The 18,492-nt window shown below is 43.2% G+C and overlaps 1 protein-coding gene across 3 annotated transcripts in view; it reads right to left on the minus strand.

Moving 5' to 3' along the window:
- LOC308063969 (vasoactive intestinal polypeptide receptor) overlaps nt 1-18,492 on the minus strand; it is a 140,354-nt gene that overhangs the window by 25,243 nt on the left and 96,619 nt on the right. For all 3 annotated transcript variants that reach the window (XR_013928143.1, XM_080387706.1, XM_080387705.1), the window contains exons 4-6: nt 16,611-16,714; nt 12,100-12,200; nt 10,059-10,191 (exon numbers count right to left, since the gene is read on the minus strand). Coding sequence is in view for 2 of the 3 variants with exons in the window: in XM_080387706.1 (XP_080243832.1) it covers nt 10,059-10,191; nt 12,100-12,200; nt 16,611-16,714 (338 nt within the window). In the remaining variant the exon portion in view is untranslated. The remainder of the gene's footprint in view (nt 1-10,058; nt 10,192-12,099; nt 12,201-16,610; nt 16,715-18,492) is intronic.

The following is an 18,492-nucleotide window of genomic DNA, read 5'->3' on the forward strand; positions in this document are numbered from 1 at the left end:
GAAAGGAAAGGTGAAGGTATTCAACAGGCTAGAAAGATGTTGTCTTAGCCAGAATTCTTTACTGGAAACAAAAAGAAAACTTCTCTTGCCCACTCAAGCAGGGGATTTGTTGCTACTACAGGCTAGAGCAACCTCTTACAAGTCACTTTCAGAGAAAAGAGAGGTGGTTTTTCAGTAGTGACTGTTGATCCTGGCTTGGACTTCTCTGGAAGAGGTGGCTAAGATATAATGTTGTGTATTTATAGCCTCAGACTATTTCTTGTCTCATTCCTATGCTCAAGGCTATTGGCTTTTACATATCATCTGTTCAATAAGTTGGCTTTGACAGGAGAGTGGAAAAGCTTGCCACATCCACACTCCTGCAAGAGAAACTGCAGCAGAAAAGACATATCCAGATGTTGGCTTGGCAAGCTGAAAATCGTGAGTATCAATTCATTATCTCAGCCTTCTACTACTGTGCCTAGTCCTCTGCAGAGACAATCTGGCTTTAGGTTTGACCCTACAGAGGCCAATGGCAAAGCCCCTGCTGACTTCAACAGGGGAGCACGATGCCCTGTTGAAGTCAGCACGGGCTTTGTCATTGCCAAATTTGCAGAAATTCAGCATGATGTCAATGGAAATTGTTGACAGAAACAAACCAGCTTCTTAGTGGGTGATTCTGTTCCTCCAGAAATGAGCCTTTAGGTCAAACCAATTTGCTGAGCAAAAAAAAAAACCACCAAAAAACCCTCAACAAACAGGGAAAAGGAAAACAAAAAGTGTTAATTTACCTGTACCACACGCAACCTTTTGTGTAATGAAAGAAACAACAAATTAAAGCCAAACAAACCAGACTGCCTGGCAAAAAGCCATCACTTTTATTTCTTCCCTCACTCTAATGCAGTTGTAGACTAGATTCAAACAGGTTAGCAATAAAAAAGTCCCACAAGGTTTATGTTCAAACATGAAGGGAACTGAGGTCCCTTCAAACAAGAAATCTCCTCCTAAATCAGTTGGGTGCCTTTGACTCCTTCCTTCCCTTCCTATCCTGGAGTCTGACAAACGCAAGTAACCTCAAATGATAAACTGCTACACTAGTGGACGGTTCTGAAAATTTTCTTGGAAGATGCATGGAAATTTTGGGTATTGACTTCACACTAACTATGAATAAAGGAATTTGACTAAAGAGATACTTAACATGCCGTCTTGATCCAAAGTGGCTTATGTTTGAGGCATACAGCCTTCAGGTTGTGAGGGCCTAAGTTGTCAAGTCCAAAGCCTCACTTAAAGCAATTTCTCATCTATCAGGAATTACAAAAAAAAAACCAACTTCATGAAAAAAATAAATTCATGTCTTGATGATGGACACTTCAGCTCCTGCTGTCCTTAGTGGCTTCAACTGTAAGTCAACCCTATAAAAAGTACGGCAGATCGATCAATGTAACTGCATTCATGGTCACCATCTATCTCAGGCACAGGGATAAGAGGCCTCAAACGCACATTTTCCCTGTTAACATGCTGCTCTGCATCACTGGTGCCCCAGAAACATTATGCAAGAGTGTTCTTAAGCCTTGGCAATAACAAATTAATTCCATTCATCTTAACCTGCTTTCCTCTAGGTCATAATACATTACATTTTCATGCGCCCATCATTGCCTAAGAGCACACGCTGCAATACTTACTCCATGTCAGCTGTCACTGGGCAATTTATTAAGCCATTATAACCTGGATTTGTGTCTGAGCTTGTTGATTTGTTACTGCTTTCATAAAGCAGAAACGCTATTTCTAAACTGATGAGCTGTGCCGTACAGCCATACACATGCACACACATACTGCTTCAGCAAGTTAAGTCTTGCCTGCTCCCATCAAGGCTATGGAAGGATGGAGACATTAGGAAGAAGCTATTTGGCTCAGTTTTCATCTCTCCCATGCCACCACTTCCACTTGCACTAAAGCTGGGCCACTACTGAACCTGGATAGAGTATTACTTTTCTGGCTAAAGTGTAATTTCTCTAGCAATAGCTCAACCTACATGGATCCCAAAGTCCCATGAGATAACCTTGGCCTCTCTTTGCTTTTCCACCTCTTCAATGCCAGCTGAAAACCAGTTGAAACTGGCAAGGCAAATCTAAAAGTTTGTCTCTGCTAATATGGAAGTTAGATGAGACAACCTCTATTTTATGTGCTTGCAACACAGTAAAGCACAGCAGGGTCAGACCCTGTGCTTGAAGAACTGTATTAAAGTAAATGCAGCTGTACCAGTTTACACCAACAAAAAACACGTGGTCCACATGACTGCGCTTTAGACCTTGCCCACTTCCCATGCAGGCTTCTTCAAATACAATGCTACCTGTTGAATTCAGGCAATTGTGTCTGCTTTTCCTCACGTAAGAAGCGAGCTAAAGCCCTATGACTGTGATCCTCAAGGCTATTTAAGCATTTTTCTTCCACTGATTTTAACAGGGTTTATGTAACTGTCAGTCTTTGAGGGACGTGGCCTTTCTATTTTGCCTCTTAGGCATGCTCGTTCAAATACTGTGGGCAGCCTTGTGAGTATTTCCAAGGTGGTGATTAGCTCTAGCTGGTGTAGCCTCTGCGTCAGATGACTCAGAGTTGAGTTGAGATGTAAAAATAGAATTATCTTGGTAAATGGGGTAACTGTCCCTATTTATTGCTCATCAGCCACAAAATAATGGCGCTTCTGAACACATCCTCATTGATAAGGGAAGTCAACCACAAGGCAGAAACTAGAGGGAGAAGGTGATAATACAGCCCTTCCTCACACTTATCACATTTTCTCTCATTATGGGCAATACTGCATTGCCCTAAGGTGCTAGCCTGTGACTGGGGCACCACTGTGTCAAGCACGACAGTCACTTACGCAAAGAAAGTTCCTGCTCCAGAGCTCTTCCACAGTCTTCACTCCTGGGTTATTTTCAGGAGCAAAGGAGAAGACAAGGAGACAACTCATCCAAGCAAAAATGTGTAAAACTATGTTAGAGGTTAGCGTCCATAGTCTCAGCCCTCTCAAGGGTTGCCTGATATGAGCAGTCCAAGGAGCAGAAGGGGCATAACCCAAGATCTGATACTTTCCCTGACACAACCCTCTCCAAATTATCAAGCTGCAACAAGGTCATTTACCATCTCATACCAGCATACTCTTCATACAGTCCCTCTGCTGCCTTCTCCTCATCTTGCCTCATCCAGAACACATACTCTCTCCTCTCTTGTTTCTTCCTCCCTCTGCTTCTTCCTCAGCTGCTCTCTCTTCATTGGCTCTCAACCCCTTAGCTTAACCAGCCACAGCTGCATCTTATCTACATCAGCCAACCCACCGCCCATGAAGCCAGCCCACAGCTGTATATTATCCATGCTAATTAACCCAACTTAATTCCACTACATTTCTCCTTGGAGGAATGGATCACTTCATCCATCCTTTGTGGGCCTGACCTGTGGCCAGCTGTCAGGGAGGGAGCCCAGCCAGCGCTCCCATCACACTCTTCCTCTGTTGCTGTTGATTCTGTTGTGTTACAAGTCAGTGAATATCCTGTTTCTCTTCTGTGTAGGGATGCCCACGTTGACCAACTCATAGCTGAAATACAGCCCCATCCTCTGCTTCTCCCACCTTCTACTGCAAATCCCATCTCTCTAAAGCAGAATCCCAATGCCGCGGCACAAACCTTCCTCACTTCCTAGCCTCGCACGCCTCCAGCATCAAAGTGCCTAGCTTCATTCCCCACTACCATTCATTGCCTCTCTTCCCCAAAATGATGATGTTTCACCTTTAGCTTCTCTGACACTCAGTGTTTCCTTCACTCTCCATCTTTGCATGTTTCTTTCTTCCTCAACTCAGACCTGAAGCCCATGTTTCCTTCCCATCCCACATCCATTCAGCAGAGCTTCACCTCACAATACCACAACCCTTCTTCCCAATCCCTTTTATTCTTTACTTGCTACTGCCAGCCCCAACTGTGGTTGAGTCCCTGTGCAGGATACAGTGCAGTAACCAAGGCTTCCAGTGGGGCAGCCACAAACTGCTGTCTCACCAACACAGAAGGAGGTTACTGGTTGCCATCAGCTCCACAGCAACTCACCTGTGTGTTCCGTCCCTCTTCCTATGGCACACAGATGACTTAGGCCTACTTCATACATGTCAGTGAGGGCTTCGGCAGATAAAGAACTCTTCTGTTCTAGAAGAGATGATGATTTAACATGTTCCTGGATGGGGTATCTCTGGACAATTCCAAAATCCACACAAGAACATAAAACAGTCGAGGTGGATGGTTATTCTATTTCCTGTCCTCATGGCTACTACTGGCCATGGGCAGTTAACATTCCAAACCTCCTACTTACAGCTTCTCGTTACTTCACACACTCTTCATTCACTAAAGTTGCTGCTAAATCCTTAATTTAACTCTGGCACTGATTTTTGAAAGCATAGTTGAGGCATTATTTTTTTATTTTTACTTTTTACTTTTGGGTGAAATTTTCAGTGTTAGGGCCTCTGCTAATTAAGGAATGTAGCTGTAGCCTCTTTGTCTCCTCTTCCCGTCTTGTCTCCGTTTTCCAGCCCTTTCTAGAAGTGCCTCAATACCTTTGGTGAAGTGAAACTTGAAGTGTTAGCATGACATTTAAAAGAGAATTTGCAAGCATATAATGCCTCCATTCCTTCCCCCTGCTTTCTTTTGGTTGTTCTTCACTTCTTTCTATCACTTACAGGACCTTTCTCTAGGTTTGTGGGTTTGTTGTTTTGGGTTTTTTTTGTTTGTTTTTTTTTTTTTTTTTCTTCTCCTCTGTCATTTGTTTTGCTGTAAAAATTGGATTGTAGCAGTGATCAACAGATATGGAAATATCAGCAGCTATGGGGATCATATTCCACAGAAGGTGTTTGACAGATTCAAATCTCTTTATCTAACCTCATGGTAAAAATGTAGACCAAGGAGATGGATGTGTTAGGTTTGTGTTGTGACAGCAACATCACAGAGATCTTCAGAAGAATCTTATGTAGAAACCAAATGCTGTCAAAAAGCTCAGAGAGAAGAAATGAATCCAGTCCATTGCAACACCCATCTCCTGAAGCCAACAGGAATCACTTGGCTGGGTTTCACAGGAATTTGTAGACAGGGTGAGGTGGTTCAGATCAGACACAAGTGGAAGAGCACACTGAGAAACTTACACTTCACATGAGCACTGACTTTTCCTTTGCTTCTTGTGCTGCTCCTTGGGATGCAAACCTCATGTGGCTGCTACCTATTAGTTGGGAAGATTGAGGGTCCCCTTCACTCTACACAGATGAACAAAACAAGGTGAACCTTATTTCACATCGGGCCTCCTTTCCATGGCAAGACAGACTGTAAAGCACTTCCTCATCTCAGGCAGCACCTCTGCACCTGGATGGTCCCATTGAACGCAGTGGATGGGGTACAATTCTGCAGGAATGGGCTGAGCTACTGAAAAAGTGTCAGCTGACGTATTTACACATTTTGGGAACTGATTGAGTTCCCGTTCAAGTTAAGGGAAAGTTTCACATTGTCTTCAGACAGATTTCTGCCAGGCTCTTTCCCCTAAGCCAGTCAGCCAGAGTTCAGCAGATGCTGGTCTGGGCTGCCAAGAAGAGCTCATCCCTCCTCTCCGTAGGTGAGAGATGTCTTTCCCAGAGGATGTAACCCAGTGGAAGGGCTGAGTCTCTAATATTCATTTCACTTTTACAGAGTGCACAAAAAGGCTTCTACTCCTCCATCTCTCCAACAGCCTGCATATCAGGACACTCCCACACAAGGCAGAGAATATGGTTATGAGTAGCCTCGGATGGGGGTGCGCTGGAAAAGAAAATGTCTCTGTCTTTAACTTCCACATATAAAGTTCATTTAGGGGCCTGTAGCGGTCATTAATTTGGCCTAAGGAAGCTTATGTGAAAACACCCAATTTTTCACACTGAAAATGAGATATGTGTAGATTCGCAATTCCTAAAAGTCCCACCCTCCTTTGCAAAGAATTTTTTTGTTGGAATTTTATTGTCTTAGTGGAATGCAAAAAGAAAAGGATAAATGATCTAGTCTCCCTTGGCTGAATCCTCAGCAAAGGCAAATTTGCAGAGCTCAGGAAAAGCCAGCCTGAATTCAAACCGTAAAACCTGATCTTTGTTTATATCAAACTTTCGGCTTCTTTGTCTTCAGCTGGGCTGGAAATGTGAGTGGTTCCACATTATGCTATCCAGATACTACAGTAATGGAACTATGTCAAAACCTATCCATAAAAACATTAAAAAATCAACTGAAATGACAACTGAAGTCTTCAGTTCAATCCTTCCACTGGGTTTGCTGTTTTGGCTACTGTGTTTCACAGGGAGTTCTCCAGCAGCAGAAGGAAAGGGGAGGACAAAGTGTGGGAATGCAGAGACAGAAGGTCACAAGGCTCAAGAAAACTAATGTGAAAAACTACAACTTGTAAGAAGGCCTCTTGCGCCTAGCAGTAAAAAAAGCCTGAGAAGAAGAAGAACGCAGGCAAACATGGGCTGGGAAGTAGTGCAGTTTTTCATGCAGTGTGTGTAATCACTGGATGCAATAAAACCACGTGGGGTGAGTTGAGTTTTCCATCAGAAATGACTGATTACTGAGACAGAACATATTCTGGATGAATCAAAATGAATAGCTATTGAAGAAGTTGGAGTGGGTGATTTCACAGACCCCCTCCCAGCCTGCTCACCTCTACGTCTGAAGTGCTTAAAGCCCATATTGTTTAACACACTTGAGTATATGACTATTTTTAAGCACTTTAAGCCAACAGGTTGATTCAGTTACAAATAATAACAGGCATTCTTTATGACTAATGGCCTGACAAAGAGAGAGAAAGTGGTTTTGGTCTATAATGACTGTCGGTACCTTGGGCAATATGCTGTGTGCATGCTGTGGCCATCAGACTCTGCTGTTTCTACCCCTCTAGAAAATTCAAGGTCCCTGCAGTGCTTCGTTTCCCACTGGAAAATCCCACAGCAGGCTTTCGGAGGGCCAGCCTTCTCGGAAGGGCAGTCTCCATGCTCTGCATGAGCCACGGAATCCCCACTGTGCCTAAGAACAAGCCTAATTGATCTGGGCAGCTGAGAGGGGAAGACACAAGGGACATGTAAAGCTATTGCTGCTGAGTATGCTTGGTGCGGGACAAAGGGCCTGCGTCACCTCGTGCAGGTCCTGAAAGCTATCATTTAAGCCTGCTACATTTAATTACAAAAACAAGCCTTGCTTGCTGAATCAGGGTTTCTGTCCCATGAAAACAGGCTGAATTTTTCACCCAAGCCACAAGACTTCTTTTCCCCAGGAGTGGGTTTTTCAAGGAGTTCAAGGAGGCTACGGGTGCCACACATCCCTCTGTAACAACCACCTGGAGCACGGCGCATGTTCTGGCTCACGTGATGGCTCAGTGATACTCATCACATGTATTTTGGCTGCATTGGCCATGAAATGCTTACTGCCGCATTCTCAGGCTCTGTGGCCCAAAAATGCCCAACACACTTAATTTTTCAGGGTGTTCATGTTAAACTCAAAATAATTTGAGTTTAAAATGGCATAGAGTTAATACTGTAACTGAGGTTGCCCACAGTATGCAAAATGAAGTAAAAATGCTGTTGCAGCACAGCCTATGAACTTTTTTTAAAATTACATATACACATACATGTAGTGGAGTTTGTAGTTAATTGGAGGAGAATTGATGCATTTGTTGTTGGAAAGCTTAAAATAGTTTTGTGTGGCTGGTGCACAGAACAGAATTTTAAGTCTTCTCACTGCAACAGGTAATACCAGATTCAGGAATCTGGTCCCTTCATCAGAAATGCTGTGAGATGTCTTTGTTCATTTGGATTTTATAGCATCGAGTGTGTTTGGAAAGCGGAAGCCTTCATCTGTTTTTTCTTAAAGGAAATAAGCACAGTACTTTCTCTTCTAATAAAACCCTGTTATTCCTTGGGTTTGTCCTCTTCTAAAACAGTGGTGAGAGCATGCAGTAAATCGAACTGTGTTCAAATAACTCCTCAGACTGAAGGACCTCAAGGCCACATCTCGCCATTATACACAAAACCTTCAATAAATTGTGTATCAGGCCCTGGCTAGATGGACTAGTACCCACACCTCCCAAGTCAAAACCTTATCCTCCAAGTTCAAAGCACAAGCAAATCAATTATTTAACTTAACTCAAGCCAACCTAACCCAACCACACCCACACAAACCCAAGAGATTTTACAGCTATTTCTGCAAACAGATGAATATTAGGAGAGGCATTTTGATTGCATTTCATGTAGTGTTTTTTCCCCATGACCTAAAAGGTTGTCTGAAATTCTGGGTCAGGATGGGTCAGGATTTTGCAAGGGGTATGCTCAGCCTAGTGTAGTGGAGATAATTTGTTCCACATCTTTTTATCACCCTTGTGTATCACCCAGCCATTCACCTTGAGCTGGCATTTAACATGAAAATCCTCTGATGGGGGGAAACACACACAGTAGTGGTAGCCATGGGTCTGCCTGCAAGCACACTGGCTTCCAGGAGCTGTAGATTCTGCAGGACAAAGTCTTGTATTACTACCCAGAAGTGTTTCTGGATGGATGGTTGAAGCAAACACTTCTCACGTAGCTTTCTGCAGTTGTGCCTCAGTCACGACCCAGTGCAAACTCCCGCAGGGGTAAGAGGTTAGTTCAAACTCCATGGCTCATTGGGTTCTTGGCTCCTCTGCCAATTAGCACGAGCAGTTATCTGTGCCAGCAGACACCAGGCAATTGTTTATTGCAGTTTATGTGTCCTTCAAACCATTCATCAAACCCCATTGCTAAAGAATACAGATCCCAGTGAACCAGAGAGGGGAAAAAACTCTGGAGGGTCACTGCAATGGGAACGCACCCTGCTGCAGGACAGTTCTCAGGGAAAAGCTGGGAGCGGGCTGCTCTGGTATCAACCGAGAGGTGCTCAGGCAGAAAGGTCATTATAAACAGCAGCAACAGGACTCAGGGTAAGGATACAGAAAAGCCAGAGGGCAAGGAAGAAACTGGGTGGGTGGAAGAGAAAAGAGAATCTTTTTCTGGTGCTGTATGACATGAAAAAACAGGTCCAGAAGGGATCTGCTGGACTGCTGTGCCCAGTCCCCTGCTATTACCAGCAAGCAGCTCATCTAATGTTATGAATTTATTATGGAGGGTTCCTTTATTTTTTGGCTGACTTCTGATCACATCTCTTTATTTTGGAGATTTCAATTTCCTGCCTAAATTTATTCATGACTAGTGTCCTCTTACGTCAATATGGCCTTTAGATAAACAGCTCTTCTCCCTCCTTAATGTTTGCTCCAGCTGATAACACTGAGTTTGAAAGTGGAAAAAAATATCCCAGCTCCTTTATTGCCCTCATCTATCATCCCAGTGAGGAAATCTCACAGTTGCAGACAGCTAGCATGGGATACAGATTAAAAATAGACAATGACATCTACACATAAGATTTCCTGCCTAAACTCCTGCAGGGATCTGGTCACTGCAATCAGTGGAGCCCAGAGAGCCATCCAAACGCAGGTGCCTTCTTCAAAGCAAGTTGAAGAGCTCTCCAGGCTCCACCGAGTATATTAACTAGAGCTTGACTGACTATGATTGCCCTTTACACACGTAGCTTATGTACAGGCACTTACTCCGTGGATACCTAAAGTTATGTGAATCTGGGTCTGGCTGCTGCTCTCACTCAAGGGAAAGGTTTTATTGGATCCCTAAATACATGACTGCAAGTCTCCTTTGACCAGGCTATCCAAGAAATGACCATGGGACTTGGAGATGGACACAGGACTGACAAGAGCCCCAAAATCTTGTAGAACCCCAGTTACGGGCTTGACCTTTGAAGGGACCAGATGCCTGTGAACTTTTGACCCTGCTAATTTTTTTAATGCCTTTTCCATACAAATTAAAGTGTAGCAATCATGTTTCTGTTTCTTTCAAACCAGAAAGAACTTGAAATCTTCCTAAAGTACTGTCTCACATGCATTTGCCAGGTAATTTTTGGTGCATTGCTTAAGAGTGGCAACAGAATAAGGTGGAAACTTTAATGTGCATGGCTACTTACTGAACTCACAAAGCAGTGTTCAGATTCTCCGCTTTCAAATAGGATGACATCTTTTATGAAGACTGCGATGGCTCTCATTATGAAGGACATGAAGAGGTGCATATGAATATAATTTCGAGTACAGTGTAGTTTTCTGTTGGGAAGGGATGAAACAACATTGAATAGCAAGGCTTCTCAAAAGCATTATTTATCTATTTACATGTTTCTTCTGCCAAGATATAGACTTACAATTAGAGATCAGAAGCCCTGAGATGGACTGTGTTCTGATGTAAATCACAGAAAATCCACTTAAGCCTTTTAAAATCCACAAAACATGCGGCAATCCATACATCTGCAGCAGTGCTGCTCCTCTTCCAATTCTCAGAAAAAAAGGTCAGAATACAGAATGACAGAAAACAGGTCCATCATGCTGTTCTCTACTGGAAAAGAGATCTTTCTGACTAAGCAAACTGTGCTCACTATAAAGGTCTGTTTTCTACAGAATGTTTATACTGCAATAATTCTTTCCAAAGTGAAATGTTTCTTCAGGAAGAGAAATAGCTTCTTAGCAGCTGCTGCCAAAATTAACACATATTACAGGCTTTCTGTAATACGAATATATTTTCACTTAAAATTTACTAGTTATTAATCATATAAAGAACATCACCAGGGTTTTTCTGTCCCTTGCCCACTAATATTTTGAAGATGAATTCTGACCCAATAGGTCTTTTTTTTCCAAATGAGACTTTACATCAGCTAAAGGGAAAGGCCTGACACTCTGGAAATGGGCACTTTGTATAGTCATCAGAACCACAACAGACCTCTCAGCAACATGATCACATTACCACCTCTTAATGAGTCACTGCGCACTGGCAGAGTTCATGCTCTTAACCTCTGACAATGGCACGATAACGTGATGGAGCCAGGTCCTCTGTGCTTGCAGGCGAAGGCAAGTCAAATGACGCTGTTTCCCACAAGTGAAGAGCATGAATCCTGACAGTTTCACTAGCTTGGCTGGCACCTTGTACCTTGTTGAGATGAGATAATTTGCATGTGTGTCTGATGCACTCTCCCCTTGTAAGAGGAGTGGGGAGAGCACGTGTGCTGAGAAGTGCAAAGATCTTGAAGGGTGAGGCCAGTCTCGGTGTGAGTTACCCTAGCACGCGTGCTGTCTCCCACAGCTTTCTTCGGGGGCAATGTTTGGACCAGACTGTCATAAACTGGAAAACCATATAATGCTTTTCAGGGAAGCCATCGGAAAGTGGCACAAGGAGATGGAATCACATCTAGAAGGTTCTTCCATCTTACAGAGGTCTGTTTTTTGCTGTTCTCCCTATACGTAAACAACATTATAATAGATTACCTTATATGCAGACTTCTTCATTGGAGGCACCCCAATTTAGATATCTGACACGATTACAAACAACAGAGACTGAGGATGAATTACTCTGCTGCAATCTAGGCACCTAATGCCACTTGCTATGCTGTATCTGACCATCAACCCATAAGGGCTCTGGTCTCCTGAAGGTCCTGAATCATACCTGCTACCCTTGTGCACAGCCCAGAGGCTCCGGCATGCCTACAGAGACTCTGGGTGTCTGTGTCTTGCCACAGAGCTACAGCAGGAAGCACCTGTGAAACAGACTTTGGGAAGCAGATTTGGGGTGTGATCCCCCTGTACCATTTTGAATACCTACTTAAGTAGAAATGCATCATTCCACAGTATACACACACACACCATACAGTCTAGGTCTTTGTGGACTATAACAAGATTATGGGATAACAGCCTCTAACATAGAGATCCATCACATCATAAACTACGTTCAATGAGATGATTCCACCTAAATAACTGGACTGGGGTTATAACTCTCACACAAAGGCCACAAATCACACACCAGAAAACAGTGGTACTGAAAGATGGAGGAACTTTCCTCCCCTGTCCAACTGAGACTTGACAGAAGTCTTTTGCATCCATCTGTAACAGCCATAGCCTACAACTTAAACAGCCACTATGTCCTTTCAGTCATCCTCTTACCTATACCTTATTTACTCATGGCCTTACCTGAAGAGGCATAAAATGATCATAGCAGCTGTGAGAGCAATGAGCGATAAGGTATGTCCAATGGTGTAGCCGGTCTTGACTGTGCCATAGAACGTCGTTTGCTAATGTGAAGGGAAGAAACAAAACATGTTTATCAAGGAGCTGCCAACACGCATTCCCAAATACACCATCACTGAGCTTTTACTGACTTTCTCGGTGAGACAAGGAAATTACCCTACTCCATTCTCTTAAAAAAACCTCCAGCCCTTCACCCCTTAAAATCCCATCCAGTAGAGTACATGACTCAAATACCACCAGTGCAAATAAGAACGTGTCTGGTTGCAGTAGAGCTTGGATCACTCCAAAACCAGGTTTGTTACAGCTACACAAGGGAAAAGTTCATGCAGGAACGAGCCTGATTTGACACCTGCAGAGACAGCTACATGGTAATAATCTTGTGGAACAAGGATGACTGATGTTCGGTTAAGCAGCGCACTGACACGTCGGCTCTGAGATGGTATGATGAGCTTCATCTTATTAAGGAAGTTTGAGGACAGAACTGGTCTGGAAATTTATTTGCTTTTGTGGAAGCTAGACATTGTGTTTTGGCAAGTAAAAACTTAAAATGTTTGCATTGAAATCGCAGATATGCTAATTCAGAAATATATGTTAAGTAGGAAATAATTTCACAGCTTTTCTCTTCTACAGCACACAGAGGGAATCTCTGAGCCTGGGCACCACGGGACTTCAATCCAACTGGGAATCCTGATCTAAATAAAATGAGGAAGTAAGGCAACAAAACTCCAGCTCTCCTAAGGCTCTCCAGCAACACTCTGAATAAATATAATTTGATTTTGAGCTTAAAGAAAGAGCAAAAGATCAATTGGTATTTGGAAATTTGTTTCATCAATGAAAAACCCCAAGTTTTTATGAGAAACTAACTTAGTTCGTGGAAACTAAGTTTTTTTTTCCAGCTCTTGATTGACCCTCCTTTGCCCTCCTTGTCACCATTTTCTATAAAAATACCCAAACAACCAAACACACAAACAGCAGTTTAGACAGAAAATCTAATCCAACCTTGTTTGGGAAAACACTTTAATAACAGTAAGGGTTGACATTTTTATATGCTATCTTCACAGACCTTGACAAGTACTAGGTAGTTCACAGAATCAGTGAGGCTGAGAGGAGTAGTAATCCTCTAGCATTAGCACAAGCCAGCGTGGAGTGGTGTTAAAACAAGACAGAGCTTTCAGAGAGCACAAAGACTCCACTGGATGCATCTCTATTGCTTCTTAGCCCACAAACTTCGGGGATGGCTACAAGTATGCTGCCTTTACAGCCCTGTTCGATGAACTCACACCACTGAGAGCTTTTTGTCAGTAACTCTGAATACGTAATTCATAGCAAGGGTTTCAGGCCAAGTTATCTACCTGATCTTGTCCATATGATGCCAGGAGGCTGCTATGGTGATGGACTCACCCATTACGGTATGGTCATTCCTCAGACTCACTCATATGCACTGCATGGAGGGACTTGTGCTGCAGCAAGGAACAGCAGAGGTTCCACCTTTCTACCCCACCGCCTTGCAGATTCCACCCAAAACTAAATATAGCCTTGTCTCCAGTCTTGTTGGAGTTTGGGATCCCAAAGGCAGCTGAGACTTTTCCAAGAGAGCAGAACTGTTCCAGGAAAGACCTCCCAACAGATGGAGGAAGCTTGTGGTACAGGACTGAGTCTGAGGAAGAGGTTGTCCCACACCACATTTAGGACAGCAGAGAAACAGAAGAAAAAAAAATTAAGAGGGATTATAGGAGATGTCAGCAGTGGGGCGGTGGATGGAAACTCTCCAGTGTGTATACAGGTATAGGCCTTTTACTTCTTAGGAGTTACTCACAGGAGCAAGTTAGGGACAAGAAGATCTTGGTGTTACTCAACAACCAGTTCCCTGCCCTTATATTTTACAGTGACCAATTCTTCTTGCGTACAGAGATGATTCTACATTCAGCTTTGATGTAGCATGTGGGGTCATCTCTGTTCTGGGAACAGCACATAGTGGCTTCCCACTCTTCATTTGCACTTGCTAATGACAAAAGCTTCCTGTTTTACAGATATCAAAGCAGAGAATTTGACCCAAGATCATAAATGGAATTGGAATTTCACTCAAGAGCTCAGATTACTAGAATATTCATATTAGAAAAAAGAGGGATTTAGAGAAGTGAAGGAAATGCATGCTAGGGTGCCTGGGATCTAGCTGTAGACCTAGACTGATTTACAGAATGGAATTAGGCAATTTCATCATTCTCTTTCTAACTTCTAAAAGCCTCCACGTAATTTCACGGAAATGTGATAACAACAATTAGTTAAGGTAGACGTTAAACTAAGATTAACTGAGAATTAGCTTCCTTGGTTTCTGTTCAGTAGCCTCTACATTTGTCCCTTGGTAACTGAGATTAAACTGTGAAAGATCTACATTTGTAAGAGAAAAAGAACAGAAATACTGATATCAAGTCTTTCATTAGTCCTGCACCCAAACATGCTTTGGGTTCATGTCACCAAGCCTAAAGTCATCTTGGGCTTCCTCTAGAGTAAATGCAAAGGGGTCCCTCTGGAGAGAAATGTGGGGTGAACTGACCTCTGGAGGTGTCTGTATTCTTCACCATTTTCAGACAGCCTATGGGGACACCTAGGACGGTCCCTCTCTGAGCAGATGGAGGCACATGAGGGAGAAGTTGTGCACCACATCTGACAGTGGGACAGCAAACCAACCCCCCATTTGCTAACACGTGGCTTTTAAAGGTCAGGTTGGAGAAGGAATCATTACCACTGCAAAGATCATAAGTGCACGAGTTTGGTGCCTACATCATCTGCTCCTTAGGGACTGCCAGAATTCACAACTAAAATCTTACACACAGCCCTTATTTATTTTTCATATTTTTCTTGTTGTTTCTGACCTGAGACCAAGTAGCTGTTAAAAGTGCATGAAGTATTTTAAGCATGGAAGGTTATCAGTCTGTTCTGGACCTCATGTGCCACAGAGCCTGCTGTTCTCCTTTTATTCTATTCCCTTTACTCCTTCCCGCCCAAACTGACAGCCAATTCAACAACAACAAAAATCTATTCTTCTTCACAGGCTAGGACTACATGTTCACCCTCCTCAGCCACCTTTCACATAAATTAGACTTAAACAGCATGACAAAACCATGGAAATTGAGAGAAAATAATTAAGAAAGAATTAAAAGAACACAATACATGTTCTCTTGGTAACGCGGCACTCTGGCAGCGCTGCAATCCATTGGATCGCCAAAGCATGTCCAAGGAATTCCCAAATCCCCTTCGCAGCTGGAACATAAATCAGAGCTCTCTCTTGGTGGAGGACCTTCCCCGGGCAGACCCGTAACAACGTCTTTCACAATGTGCAACTGGTGCCACACAGCTCGATGTGAGAAACGGGATGCTTGAGGATGTGAAGGGGCACTGACCTCGAAGGCAGGCTAAAGGCTCTTTTCAGCAGAGCCCTGAAATTCTTTGTGCAGATTTCCCTTTGCTGTTTTCTGTATTCTTTCACTATTAAGGCTGGGTCAGTCCTGTTCAGATTCTCCTTTAGCTCCCTGAGTGCTTTGGCGATGTGTGACCATACACAAAGCCCTCTCACCGTATTTACTCATTATTGAGATTCTTATGTCCAATGTTTGCAAACACCGACATAAAACAGAAAAAAACCACATGGGCATAGGTTTAATAGAAACATGTGGTCACAGTGAAATACAATTGTTTGCCAGCATAAGCTTTTCCTTGTTGACTATGGGACAGCTGTAGGGGAATAGTTTAGATTAGATGTTGAACTTTTAGTTAGGTGAGGTGAATCTTGCTTATAACAACATTTGTTATCCTCTTTAGACTTTACCCTTCATGTCTCAGCATGCAGCAAGCCAATAACAAATTCCTTCCTCTGTAATGACAATACTCTATAAAGCTAATTATACCCAGGTCAGTGATTACTAATTTACACACAGACAGTATCCCAGGGAGCTTGTGGATTTCCTTACACGATTCAGTAACACTGCCTGAAAATTTGTATGTTCCCTACAGTGGTCTAGATATTTATCTGGTTGAGATCAGCAGAGCAGCACTGAGGGCAAGTGAGTTATATCCTTTTATCCCTTTTGATTTTTTGATGCTTATATTGGCCTCGAAATACTGGAATCACAATATCAACTTCAGGATAAATAGAAACAGGGAGGGCTTGTCTCAAAGTTGAACATAGAAAAAGCACCTGAAGTTACGTGTGGGCATCAAGGAGACACTGGTATGATCTTCTGAGGTGCTAATTTTCTGTCACTCCCCTGGGAATCAAAGGGAGGATCATCTCTTTGACCAGACATTGATGTCTGCTTCCAGGGAGCCTCAAGAGGATACTTCCTTCTTGAGGAATCAGAGTGGGAATGGAAAAAAATCGGGCATGGGAAAAGATCGTGTGATTCTGATAGTGATCCCTGGTAAATCTTGATGTCTACTCATCCAGGTTTACAAACCTCTTCCCCTGGAGTGCTGTTGGAATCATATCCACAAGCTATGGCATATGGTGCAGGATACACATCCGTCCAGCCCTGGCTCGTACAATTCCTGCTCACGTTCCCTGGAAGAAAAAAAAAAAGATGATTTAAAAAGAAATGTTCACCTTGCTGTTAAACAAATGATTGCCTTTTGTGGACTCAAATGACAGAGCACATTTCTTGTAACAGAGTAAAATTCTCATACTTCTTCTCTGTTATGAAGTGCTCACATTACACAGAACACACAAATGGGAAGGACCTGTTGGGTTGTAAAGTTCAGACCTCAAAACCAAGTACATTTTAATACCAAGGTGCCCACAAAACATCTCTTCTAATGGTACCATAAAGCTAGTTGTACCCAGACCTTTTGTTGCTGGCACTGCACCAATATGGTTTGTGTTATTGTCATATTGCCTTTGTTCATGGGAAAATTTTCATCTAAATGGGGAGTGAAGTATTTACATACTTCACTTTGCTCCTGAGAAGCCAGGACAGGGATGGATGAAGCGCTCCATTTCAGCGTTTCACATTATGCAGGTAAGGTCGGAGGTCTGGGAACTGAATGCAGTCCTCAGAACTCAGACCTTGCCTTCATGATGAGCTCAGATCAAATGTGATTCCTGGGAATCTACTGCGCTCTTGTTTGACAACCAAATACTTCAAAAGTTGGCTATGATGGGAGAAAAACCAGATACTGACAACCTGTATTGCAGGTTTTAATATGTATACTCAAAGGCAGTAGGATTTCCTGGGCTCTTTAAGCAAGCTGAGTGCCTAGGGCCTCCAACCGGCTATAAAGAGCCTTAATTAACATGAGCATGTTTCTGCTTCAGCCAAATGTGATGAAACTGTGAGGTTGGCGTGGTGCTCTGGCACTCTGCTTCCTGGCACCCTCGTATTGTATGGGGGCTGTCCAGTGCAACCCAGTTCTCACCTTGTAGGACATCTCTGCATCCTGCCCCAGCTGGCCCTCTAACCCACATGGACCAGGGGCTGTACAGACATTCATCAAACAAAAGGAGAGACCAACAACCTGACCAGGATAGGCTTCACCCTACAAGGTTCACAGTCTAAAAGGCCAAGACTGATGTTTGTCACACAGAAATAAGAAAGCAGCAACACATCCAACAGCACACTGCAAACTCCCCAGCTCCCACTCCGACTCCTGGCCCCTATCCTGTCCATCTCATGTGAATCACAGCACTGTGGCATTATTTATCACAGAAAACTGCCTGCCATCCTTGACTAGAAAGCTGGTACGGTAAACCAGAATGAACAAACAGCAGTCACAACTTGCTTCTTAGACAAAGAATTACATCAGTCAAACTCAAGAGCTTTGCAAACATTTCCAACAATGGGGTTCTTTGCACACAGGAATAATAAAACTTCTGCAAAACAGGAGCAAATCAGGTATGCGGCTATGAGTCATGAAAACATTAAAGCATCACCTCCAGGACTTTCTGACAACTGAGTCATCTGAACATCTTCCTCACTGTAGACCTGTCTTGCACTGAAACCAGCAGCAGCCTATCCTCTGGCTTAATTCACTGCTTGAATCCCTGTAGCAGGTGGAATCTAACACTAAAACTTGCCTCTGTAATTTGTCTTTACAACAGGTCAAAACCCCACAAAGGCTCTGGTGCCTCTCTTGATTTTAACAACAAAGTTAACTTTAGCACAGTTTGGTGGGTTGCTGTTCCCCAGGCTTTTTCTGCACAGTCACTGTTTGCATTGTTTTTTACCAGGGTTCGTATCGGGATCATAAGCGATCTTGTGCAAACAAATCAAGGACATGACTGGTAATTCCCCCCCTCCCCCCCCCCCGCCCCAGGTGTTATGCAATTTCTGTTATTTCTTCTTC

Source organism: Falco punctatus (assembly GCF_963210335.1).
Source record: "Falco punctatus genome assembly, chromosome: 4".
Lineage (NCBI taxonomy): Eukaryota > Metazoa > Chordata > Aves > Falconiformes > Falconidae > Falco > Falco punctatus.